Consider the following 12,240-nt stretch of genomic DNA (forward strand, 5'->3'; position numbering starts at 1 on the left):
CCCCCTCCTCCAGGTAGCCCACGTTGATCTAAGCAACAACAGTAGCATTATCAATAATATTTATGACAATAACAGAAAGACATTATTGAATGCCTACCACTTAGCAGGGAGTGGTGGAGGTCTTGTTGGAAAAGAAGACAGTTACTATCCTAGGTATCTCCAGACAATCAAGTAAAATGAATAAAATGAAAAGCATGATTGCAATCTCCATGCATACTGGCTTCTATGAGTGTGCATCTTCTGGGGGAGTTAAAGGTTAAAAGTTTTTGCTAGTGAAGTGTTTAACTGAGAAAGGAAGTAATGTGAGGAAGTGTTAGCTCAGAGAAAGGTACTGAGGAGGAAGCAGTTCACACAGAGGAATAATGTGTATGAAATTCCATGCGACAGGAGAGCTTTGGCATGCCCAGAGATGTACGGAAGTCGGCATGCATTTCTTCTTAAGCTTTGGCATGCCCAGAGATGTAAGGAAGTCGGCATGCATTTCTTCTTTTTTTTTTTTTTCCGAGCTCTAGGGCTTTATTACAAATGGAGTTGACTGCCACGGAGACGCCCGTCCAATATTTCTTCTAGACTTCTTCCCTCTCTTCACACCCCTCTCCAGGGGAGGTCAGGAAACCATTATATCGGGAGACAGTGACAAAGGCCAATGCTTTCGCCAAAGTCCTCTGCATCCGCCACTGAGTCCTTCTGGCTCGAATTGTGAATCTTCTCATAAAAGCTAGCTGGATTTTTTAATTTTTTTCCCTTTAAATATTCTTTTCAGGACCAGCAGTTGGCACAGCGGTTAAGGTGCTGGACTCCCTCATAGCCAACCACAGTTAGAGTCCTAGACTTGATGGCTTGCTTTATTATTTTCAGCTTTTTTATATTCATATTTTTTATGAATTTCAGCTCTCATCTTCAAGGTCCTCCATGTCTACATCCTGAGGGGCTTTGGCCTTCTTTGGCTGTTTGGGCTGTGGTTCACTAGTCCTGGCTGGCTTTGAGAGGGCTTCCACCTCCATGGCTGTCTTCTCTTTCTGGGCAAGCCAAATCTGCTGGAGGAGTTTTCTGCGTTTTTTTCCTGACAGAGTAATGTTGGCACGTGCACTGGACACCCGCTTCTTGAGATGGTGGCGCGTGATCAGCCCTTGATCTACCACAGCCCCCACCACCTGGTGCCTCAGTCGCCACTCCCGGTTCAATACCCACCTGCGCTTGAACAGCTTCTTCTTCAGTTCCAATCGGGGCCGGTTGATCTTTCCCCCTGGAGGACCCATGGCTGCCCAGCATGCATTTGTTAACTGGATTATAGGGGATATCTCCTTGGAAGGCTGGAGAGTGTGGGGGGTGTGTGTGTGTGTTTTGCTTTGTTTACTAGGAGGCACGTGCTCACCTCCAGAAAGAGACAGAGGAGGGAGGGAAAAATTCCTTCAAGGGGCATGGTCATGCCACAGTCCCTTCTTCTGCATCTCTCTCCCCATTCCAGAATTTGCACACTTTTACCAGAGTGTTTTCATGTTGCAGGGTCCAGGACTTGAACCTCATGGTCAACCATGTGGGATCTCGCTGCCTTAACCACCGGGTTATTGACTGCCCATGCCCAGTAAGGGACATGGACTCAGCCTCAAAGATGTTTCTTGAATTCTTCATTTCTGACCCATCATTAACACCTGAAAATATTTATGCCATAGTGAACTTTAAGTAGTTTTTTCCAGTTTTCATGTTTTATACAACTGCATTCAATTGCATATATTCAATATGTTATACCTTCAACTCCTTTATCTTTTGTCCTTTTGACAAAATTCTTCTCATCCTGTAAGACACAATTTAACCCTCTCCCTACAAAAAAAAAAACTTTTTTGATTCTTCATTCCTTTCTCCCAATAGGTATGACCACATTGTCCTTTACTTTTCACCCTGGGCTTTGAGCCTGGGTTCATTATTGCTATCACGTGCATTTCTTTCACTTGAATATGATTTATTTAGATTCAGACTATTTATGCTTTGTGAATTTTTGTTTCACCATTTGTGGAATCAGTAATAGTCAAGTATATTTCTATCGATGTGCTCCACCCCATTAGAAAAGAAGTATAAGTGGTGTTTATAGACAACCTTATTCATTAGACCACATTAGACCATTTTATTATGGAAATATTATACAGGGGGACCAGCAGTTAGCGTAATGGCTATGTCACAGGACTCCCATGTAGTCGACTGTGGTTTGAGTCCCAGACCTGGTGGCTTGAACTTATGCCAGGCGCATGTGCGTGTGTGCCCAAGATCCTGAGAGGAGAATGGAAGAGAAGGGATTGCGGCACGGCCATCCCCTCTGGGGGAAGTTCTTGTATGATCTGAAAGGAAATACACATCATAAAAAAGAATCAAACAGAACTGTTAGTGATGAAGGCTGTAATACAGAAAATAAAAACCTCCCTTGAAAGTATTAAAACCAGACTAGATCATACAGAAGATCAAATCTCTGTCTGTCTCTGTCTTTCTGGTGAGCACACGTGCCCAATAAGAAAAAACCTCTCCCCAAAAAAAGAGATATACAGGTGGGCAAGCAATAGTAGTACAATATTTATGCAATGCTCCTCAATGCTGAGGCCACATAGAAAGTTCCTGGTTAATGTCCTGAGGACTCCTGGTGGACTCCAGGCATATGCCTGCATACCTATGATCCTGGCAGACTTGGGCTGAGGATGGATTGTGGCACAAGGACCTTAACAGGTCCTGTCCTCTTTCTCTCTCTCTCTCTCTGAAGAAATAAATTCTTCTAAAAATTAAAAGTGCATATAACAATGAAACATTATTTAATTATTTTATCTGTTTTGCTTTAATTTCTTTATAATTAAACTACATTTCAATTTTTGTGTGTCTACTATGTTATTACCACACAAAATTCTAAAATTAAAAATATTCACTTCCATAACAGTGGATGAGTTCATCTTTCTCATTACATTCTGTAAATATGTGGAGAGTGTTTCCCAATTTCCTTTGCCTGTTGTATGTCTCGTATGAAGAAAACATGAGTATGAAAGGGAACCTCAGTTTTTTCAATGACTTCCCCTTTTGGAGTTGACTCCACCTCCACTATATAGCCTTTCCATTCTTCTGAGAGTGAGGTGATGTGAAGAATTCTTGGTGGTGGTCCTCTTCTTTAGGAGAACATTTCTATGGAATAATATAAGAAGATCTGGGAATCACTAAAATTATACAGCTTTGGAATGGACAAGCTCAGAAGAGTGCTATTTGAAGTCTCTGGATCTGCTGGTAAAAGATTTTCATTTATTCTACTCTTTAATGGAGCATAGAATTATGGGCAGTCAATGAATTTGGGTTTGATTTAAAGGTGATTGATACAAGGAGAGAAAAGAATAGAAACAATATGATGGCACCTTTGATCTGCCATAGATTTGAAAATTGAAGATGTGAGCTAGTTAATAAGTTAAAATGTCAAAATGTATCTCTAGTGAGAAAGACAACATTAATTTTGTTAGAACTACTTAATGAAATTAAATCAGGAACTAAAGCTAACGGAACTGCATTGCATATGAAAACAATAGTTGTTAGAAAAGATAGAATACATAGAATGAATATTGATTGAAAGTTGATTACCTAGAGGAAATTTAGAATCACATCTCTGTGTGCTAAAATCTACTCCATGACTTACAGGTACATGTTAGAATTATTCAATATTTTTACTTTTAAATTAGCATCGTGTTAGAGTGACAAGGATTTGTGAGCATGGTAATAGCTTTAGCGAGTGTTTTCTGCTATACGTGACGATGATCAAAACCAGCTATTTAGGTTTTACAAATATAAACATTATTACTTTATTCTGCCAGTGGAATTCAGCTACTTTTAAGCAGGCACTTTGACGGGTACTGCTGAAACCATAATGAACCTACATGTCATTTATTCTTTCCTGGAACTTATCGTCTAAGACTGTAGATCAGGCAGTCATGGGGAAAGGGCTATCAGTAGTTAAATACTGAGGAGGTAAGGGAGCAGACACATCTCAGAAACCTACCCTGCTCCTGCAGGGAGAGCCCCTCTCCTAAGTTCCCCTGACGCCTTTTCAGTTTTCCAGATTTTCAGACCTGCTCTTGCAATTCTCGTTTCTACCCCAAACTTTCCTCTTTCCCGCACCTCTGGATTGCCTATATACATGAACATCTTCAAAGCTACTTCATCAAGACAATATGACTCTGGGATTTCGTTTTTCCTGTCGGCTTTGCCATTTATTGAATAAGAGATAAGGTGTCCTGTCTTGGTTTGACCTTCTTTGGGAACCCCAAATCTAGAAAACCATCCCTGTTCTCCAAAGTCTCTTTTTTAAAAGACTTGACTTTACTCCACTTTTTTTTCTTTTTTTTTTTTTTTTTTTTTTTTTTTTTTTTTTTTTTTTTTTTTTTTTTTTTTTTTTTTTTTTTGCCACAGATAAAAGATGTTTTGTCCACTGGCGTCCCTTCACTATTGCTGTGGTTTCACTTCTCAGTGCCTGTTTTATCACCAGTTCTCTTGGTGAGTACTTCGTCAAATTTACTGGTGGCCCCAGCCCACTCTGTAAGAAGTATTAAAGAGCAATATTCCTGAAGGCTGAGTGACATCTCAGACTTAGGTAATATGCTTCATGGCTCAAAGGATCAGATATTAAAAGCCTCTTTAATCATGTGGCACCAAAATATTAGTAAAGTCCCTCCTCAAAAACTCACAGCAAAAATCCATTTTACTTAAAGGTTGGAAAAATGTCTACTTAAAAAATTGGGAAATATGTGGGGCCAGCAGTTAGCGTAATGGCTGTGTCGCTGGATTCCCATGTAGTCGACCGCAGTTCGAGTCCTGGACCCGGTGGCTTAAACTCACACCGGGAGTATGTACATGTGTGTGTGCGTGCCCAAGATCCCGAGAGGAGAATGGAGGAGAAGGGATTGCAGTGTGGTCATCCCCCCTGGGGGGTGATTTCTTGCTTTCTGTCTCTCTGTCTCTCTCTGTCTTTTTGGCAAGAGCACACGCTCTATAACAAAAACTTCTCCCCCCCCCCAAAAAAAAATTGGGAAGTATGTAGAAGAGCAGAAACTTTAGAATTATTGGGACTAAAAGGAATTTGGGGGACATTTTAAAAATTTAAAATGTCAAAATGTATCTTAAAATTTAGTAAGGAAGGCCAGCTGCTGGAACTGCCACCTTCCTAAATTAAGCTAAAATAATGGCTAAGAAAGCAGCTGAGATAATTTGGGAGGGAGAATCACCTATCATAAGGAGATTACCTTATGATAAAATACGAAGGGGAACTAGCTCCATTTCAATTTCCAGTTAAGTAGCTAATTTTCAGCCATATTTCAACAATTGGTTTTAAAATTCATACTGTATTACATGGATGTATGAAAGGCATGTTAGTTCCTGGTTTGTTTGGGGTGTGTGTGTGTGTGTGTGTGTGTGTGTGTGTGTTTTGGTAAAGAATTATTTCATTTTCATTCATTGTCGTTATTTACTTTATTATTATTATTATTTTATTGAGGTTGAGCAGCAAGAGACAGAGAAAGAGAGGAAAATGAGAAAGCAAGTTGCCAGGTCTGGGACTCGAACCATGGTCAGTCATGTGGAAGTCCAGCCACCTTAACCACCATGCCGCCTGCCAGCTCCACAACTGGTTTTTAAATTCTCAAAAATCCCCTATCAACTTTCTTTAAAGCTGATTTGGAGAAATTTATGTAATTCATTCCTATAACATTTTGCAGCATCTTATTTAACTGGCAAACTCTTCGTGAAAATTATGTAAATTGCCACTATTGAGAATATCCAGGGTCCAACAGGTAGTGTAGCAGTTAAGGTGCTGAACTCCGACGAGGCCAACCACAGTTTAAGTCCTGGCAGCTTGCTTTCTCACTTACAGTCTCTCTCTAGTCAAATTAAATAATAATAAGAAGAAATAAAATTAAATAAAGAATATCCAGTCACAGGGCCAGCAGATGATGTGGTGGTTAAAGCACTGGGCTCCCACATGGCCGACCACAGTTTGAGTCCCAGACCCAGTAACTTGCTTTCTCACTTTCCCACCCTCTTTGGGATCACAGGTGCCCAATAACAAATTTAAAAATAATAATAATAAATACAATAAGTTGTAAAAATAGCTTGAAAAGGAATATTCAGTCATAAAATAAAGATATTACTTAGCTTTCCTGGATGTGTGTTATTGCTTCATTTGAAGCCTGTGATACTGATACTTGTGTTTGAGTGACTGTGAAAGAGCGTTCTGCTCTTGTGCCACAGATGGGACCACGATGGTTCTCAAATCAGACTTTGAAGGATAAATCATCTAAATAGTCATTTTCTGTCTGCATTTACGACCTTGACCAATTGCTGCCTTGACTCACAGCAGGAAAAACCAACAGGGAGCTGAGGCTCACGGCTGGTGAAAACAACTGCAGTGGGAGAGTGGAAGTGAAAATCCAGGAGGAGTGGGGGACCGTCTGCAGTAGCGGCTGGGGGGCAGAGGCCGTCTCTGTGATCTGTCGGCAGCTGGGATGTCCAACTGCCATCATGGCCACCGGATGGGCTAATTTCACAGCAGGCTCCGGACGCATTTGGATGGACCATGTTTCTTGTCAAGGGAATGAATCAGCTCTTTGGGATTGCAAACACGACGGGTGGGGAAAGCACAACTGCACTCACCAACAAGACGCCGGTGTGACCTGTTCAGGTAAGACTGGCGTAAGTCAAAGCCTCAAAATGAAATACTGAGCGGGAAAATAGATGAAGGTAGGCTCGAAGCTAAAATGAGTCACTTTTCCGTAAGTAATCTAGCCCAGGGGCTCCCAACCCCAAGCCAGGGATGTGGCCTCTTAAGAACCAGGCCACCTCACACCGGGCACGTGTGCATGCATGCTCAAAAATCCCAAGAGGAGAGTGGAAGAGAAGGGATTGTGGCATGGCCATTCCCCTCAGGGGAGATTTCTCTCTTTCTCTCTCTCTGTTTGTCTCTGTCTCTCTGGTGACCGCACATTCTCTATAGCAAAAATCTCTCGAAAAAAGAAAAAGAACCAGGCTACACGGCAGGAGGTGAGCAGTGGAAAAGCCAGCAAAGCTTCACCTGTATTTACAACCTCTCTCATCACTCAAATTACCACCTTAGCTCCACCTCCTGTCAGATCGGTGGCAGCGTTAGGTTCTCATAGGAATGCATAGCCTATTGTGAACTGCACATGCGAGGGGTCTAGGTTGAGCATCTCATAAACTATTACACACACATGCACTCACACACACACATCCCTGCAGAAAAGTTACCTTCCATGAAACTGGTCCCTGGTGCCAAAAAAGTTGGGGATGGCTGATGTAGCCCTCATAAAAAAAAATAAAAAAAAATAAAAAAATTACCCAACCTATTGCTTACAGACCAGAAAATACACAACAATGTCTATACTTTAAAAATAAAAGTAAGGGGTCAACAGGTGGCATGGTAATTAAAGCACTGGACTTCCACATAGCCAACCACAGTTCAAGTCTCAGATCCGGTGGCTGGAAAAATCACACTGGGCACATGTGCATGTGTGTCCAGAATCCCAGGAGAATGAAGGAGAAACGATTACAGTGTGGCCATTCCCCCCAGGGACAGATTACTCACTTTCTCTTTTACTCTCTCCCTCTGCTCTCTCCAGCAAGCTCACGTGCCCTACGGTAAGAACTAAAAAGTAATGATACTAATAAAAAATAATAATAACCAAAAAAAGGTCAAAAGAGTCCCTCAACACTGTGAGAAGTGACTGGTATCAATTTTATATTTAATAATCTTACTATCACCTCCTCCTCCATAAAAATGTCATAGTATTTAAGTTATTCCCTTGTCCACTTTCCCAGTGACATGTTCCTTTGACGTACTGACCCACGAATCATCTGCTCTGTCCATTAACTGACTTCTGTGGCTCAAGAAACAAACATTCCCCCACTAATGTGTCCTTCGTTGTCGGAGGAAAGATGTTTTGAAAGTATAATAGCTTTTTCCAAAGCACTATGTTGTTCACTTAAATTGTAGTTTGGAGTTACTAAATTTGTATAAGTTCTATGTCAGTGGACCTCACGATTATACAGGAAGTTATGCATCAAGGATTTCCGATGGCAAATCCTGAGGTCACATTTCCGACCCGATTCAGATTCCTGCGCTTTCCACTTCTCCTTGCTCATTTCATTAACCCTTAAGCAAATTTCTCACCTCCCAGCCTTTCCTTGGGGATCATACATTGCATACCACCGACTGTAAAAAGACCCGATCTCTAAGCAGGCATCATGGCACAGTGAAAACACATGGGCCCGAATCTAGAAAAATACTAGATTCGATTCTAGAACGGTCATTGATTAATGCTACGATTTTGTTCAAAATGTTAAATCTCTTTAAACTTCAGTTCCTGAGGAGTTCCACGATCTAATATGTAAAGCTACTTAGACATCGTTTCCTGGGTGATAGGTGTCGAAAATGTTTTTCCTGGGGCTCCCTTCCTCCCATTACCTTAAGATTCCGATCTCTTTCTTATTCCTCTTGGCTTCCTCCTGTTCCTCCTCCCCCACCCACTTCCTTCTCTTTTCCTCTTGTTATTAATTAATTATTATGTGGGAAAGATAAGAATAGCGAAAGTAACATTTACACAGCTTAAAATCATGGAAGTCTTATCAGGCTCTTGCCGCAATAACTGCTGTTTACAAAACAGTTGACTTCTTCAGTTAAATCACTAGCGTGGTACTTTTGGCTCTTGTTCTGTTTTTCATAACTAAGGACAGAGTTGCTCAAACTTGCTTTTTGAAGTTTCTACACGTAAAATCCAGCTGGAACACAATAATAGAGAAAAGTCTGTAGCTACTCAAGGACTATGGAGTGCTAGGGGGCTCCAGAGTGTGCATTTCTGAGATTCTCTACCCTAATTAACGCTCAGTCCTCAGAGCCGTTCTCTCTCTCTCTCTCTCTCTCTCTCTCTCTCTCTCGGGAGTTTGTTACCACGTGCACTGAGACAATAGCCTAATAAAGAGAATCGTGGAGACTGATGCTAGACTAGATTTTTTCCAAATTCTGGCTCTACCATTTTCTAGATGTTTGAATTTGTACCAATTATTTAGCCTCAAATCGCTTATCAGTGAGATGGGAATAATAACAATAGTTTGTAATATTTCCATTTAAATAATACTTAAATATTAATACATGATTTTATTAATACATTATTAATAAATGTGTTTATTAAAACATTATTATATACAATACTTAACATGAAAACTAAAGAAGATAGTATGTATGATACCTTTAGAATAACATATGCATATTTTGATTGTGAGCTCTTATTAACTGTTATTAGTTGTTCATAATTTTTAAAAATCTTAAGTAAAAGTCTGCTAGGAGCTTAGAGCTTTTAAAATTGAATTTTTTTTTTCAATAAAGAGTTTCTAAACATTTGATTCAAGCACCAAAAGTTTTTGTTAACTTTGAATTTTTGTCCCAAAATATCATCCAAAAATCTCCTCTCAGGTATTTTTGTCTTCATAAGAAATCTATGAGATACTGCATAGAAAGAAATTTATTTATGAAAAATACGTTTGTTGCAAAAAAAAATAGTACTTTGAGATGGAAAAAAAGCTTTGATTCAAATAGGAAATTAGTAAGGAATTAATTATCTTGCTTATTTTTTTCACTCAATTTTTCAGAATTCAGTATAACAAGAGTTCTTTTAGAAATTATTATGATGCTTATACATTTCTATCTTAATTTCTTTCTACTAACTTCAAATTCAATTTCAATCAATTATTCATACACCGAACTGTTCATAATAAAGAGAAGTTAAAATAAAGATTTTTAATGTTCTATAAGTAATCAATTTATCATTTTTGCTACTTTGTTGTGTAGACCAATATTTTTTTCTAGTTTTTTAAATAATTTGATAATTTAGGTAAATAAATCTATTACTACATGAAAGTGTTTATTTCTACCCCAGCAACAGAAGAAAACAAAACAGCAAGTTTAAAAACTTTTCATTTGTAAAACATTTTCCTTAGTAAATAGATGTAGATGAAAATCCTAAATTGTCAACTTGTTTTCTTTAAATAATTATTTATTTAATTTATTTTGTTTTTATTTTTTTTAATTTGACCAGAGAGAGAAAGAGAAAGTGAGAAAGCAAGCCACCAGGTCTGGGACTCAAACCATGGCTGGCCATGTAGGAATCCAGCACCTTAACCACCACACCACCTGCCGGCCCCTGTCAACTTGCTTTTAACAGATTGAAATCCGGGCAGTATCCAAAATCAGGCACTGTTTTAAACAGAGCATCAAATCTCAAGTAGCCAGAAAAGTCTTGTTTTCTAAGATCATTTCTGAATGAATATCACTTCTGAACTGTTGCCATTTTTCTGCCCTAGATGGATCGGATTTGGAGATGAGATTGATGAATGCAGGAAACCGGTGTTTGGGAAGAATAGAGGTGAAATTCCAAGGACGGTGGGGGACAGTGTGCGATGATAACTTCAACATAGACCATGCCACTGTGGTCTGTAAACAACTGGGGTGTGGAAGTGCTGTCAGTTTCTCGGGTTCAGCTAATTTTGGAGAAGGTTCTGGACCAATCTGGTTTGATGACCTTGTATGCAATGGAAATGAGTCAGCTCTCTGGAACTGCAAACACCAAGGATGGGGAAAGCATAACTGTGATCATGCGGAGGATGCCGGAGTGATTTGCTTAGGTAAGGGCCTCTCTGGGCTCCTCTGTTCTCCAAGGGGGAGGATCAAAAACAGGAATCATAGTTTTAAAAGGTTAACCTCTTAACTCAATCGAGTCTGCTTCCTTTGTACTTCTTTACTACCGCTTCAAATTCAGTTCAGATACCTGTGACGTTTCTACCTTAACTGGAATTAGGAGAAGCAGGTTAAGGAAGATGGATGAACAGCAATATTGAGATCCAGGTCGTAAGGAAAGAGAAAAAATGTTTAAGAAAGTCCAATAAGAAAGAGAGAGGAGAGAGAAAGAGACTATGGAGGGGGGAACAAGGGAGAGAGAGAGAAAGAGAGTGAGAGAGAGAGAGGAAGGAAGAAAAGAAAGAAGGGAAGAAGTGGGGGGAAGATGGAACTAAGGAAAAATGGGAGGAAGGAAGGAAGAACACTAGGAAAATCTGTTCTCCAGAGGAATTTTAAAAGCAACCTCCCGTATCATATCATCTTCCAACACAACCAAAGTCACCCCTATAGACACATCTGACACAACCCTTCCCAAATCATCCCTTCAAATTCTCCACATCAAATGATTAAAAACCAACAATGACAAAATGACACAAAACACAAACAAAACAAAAATCTTTAGATATTCTATTAAAACCTCATTTGTGCCAGGGCCATCTTATGAACATGCACCCTGTCTGTCTCAAGACTCATGTTCCACACTTAGAGCCAGGGGCAGGGACAGCAGGGAGGTGTATGCAGGGGCACCACTCTTTCTCTGTCACCTCAGTTCTAGTTTCAAGGAGACTTAGTGTGTCTTGAACTTTAGAGAACATGTAGAAAAATATCATTGAGTAAAAATATCCCTATCCTCACCAGATCAGTCTCTCTCTCTCTTTCATTGATCTCTCTACAAATGCAGAAAATTAAATTCAACTAATTTTTTTAAGAGATTTTTTTGCGATAGGTTTCATGGGCTCACAAGAGGACAGAGAAAGGCACAGGCAGAAAGCGAGAATCACCCCATGGTGGGATGGCCATGCCGCAATCTCTTCTCCTTCATTCTCTCAGTATTTTGGCGTGAGTTGTAAGTTGCCAGGTCCAGGACTTGAACCATGCTCAACTATGTGGGAGTCCAGCAACATAACCATTATATCATCTGCTGGTCCCAAGTTCAACTAATTTAACAAGAATTCCAGAATTTTTTTATTTATTTAACTTTGTTATTATTATTTGTTTTTGTTTTAATTCGACCAGAGACAGAGAGAGAGAGAGAAAAGAAAAGTGAGAAAGCAAGTCACCAGGTCTGAGACTTGAACCACCGTGGGCCATGTGGGAGTTCAGCATCACAACCACCATACCACCTGCCAGCCCCCATTTCTAAAATTGGCTTTTTCCTTGTTAAATAAAGTGACCATCTATAGCCTGAATCAGAAAGTATGAGATTCCTATAGGAAAGATAATTTGTTAGTGGAAGAAAGTGAAGATTTAGAGTAGGAAAAAAAAAAAAAAAACCAGTATCCACCTTCCACTTTCTTTTACCCTTCAAGATGCATCTCGGCCAGGCT

At 39.8% G+C, this 12,240-nt stretch overlaps 2 protein-coding genes across 2 annotated transcripts in view; one reads left to right on the plus strand and one right to left on the minus strand.

Annotated features, from left to right (window-relative positions):
• Positions 1 to 885: 885 nt before the first annotated feature.
• LOC106734694 (hypothetical protein) lies at positions 886 to 1,259 on the minus strand. The gene has a single exon (XM_014587097.1). The coding sequence runs from the start codon at positions 1,257 to 1,259 to the stop codon at positions 888 to 890; it is 372 nt and encodes a 123-aa protein (XP_014442583.1). The 3' UTR covers positions 886 to 887.
• A 3,215-nt stretch (positions 1,260 to 4,474) lies between these two features.
• CD163 (CD163 molecule) overlaps positions 4,475 to 12,240 on the plus strand; it is a gene marked incomplete at its 5' end in the record, with an annotated part of 33,205 nt that continues 25,439 nt past the window's right edge. The window contains 3 exon segments of the mRNA XM_014587107.2: positions 4,475 to 4,509; positions 6,365 to 6,688; positions 10,381 to 10,701. Coding sequence (XP_014442593.1) covers positions 4,475 to 4,509; positions 6,365 to 6,688; positions 10,381 to 10,701 — 680 coding nt within the window.

Source organism: Tupaia chinensis, unplaced genomic scaffold, assembly GCF_000334495.1.
Source record: "Tupaia chinensis unplaced genomic scaffold, TupChi_1.0 Scaffold000183_1, whole genome shotgun sequence".
NCBI lineage: Eukaryota > Metazoa > Chordata > Mammalia > Scandentia > Tupaiidae > Tupaia > Tupaia belangeri.

Excerpts from the sequence above, each read along its gene's own strand:
- LOC106734694 (XM_014587097.1), bottom strand. The coding sequence starts at position 1,259 with ATGGGTCCTCCAGGGGGAAAGATCAACCGGCCCCGATTGGAACTGAAG.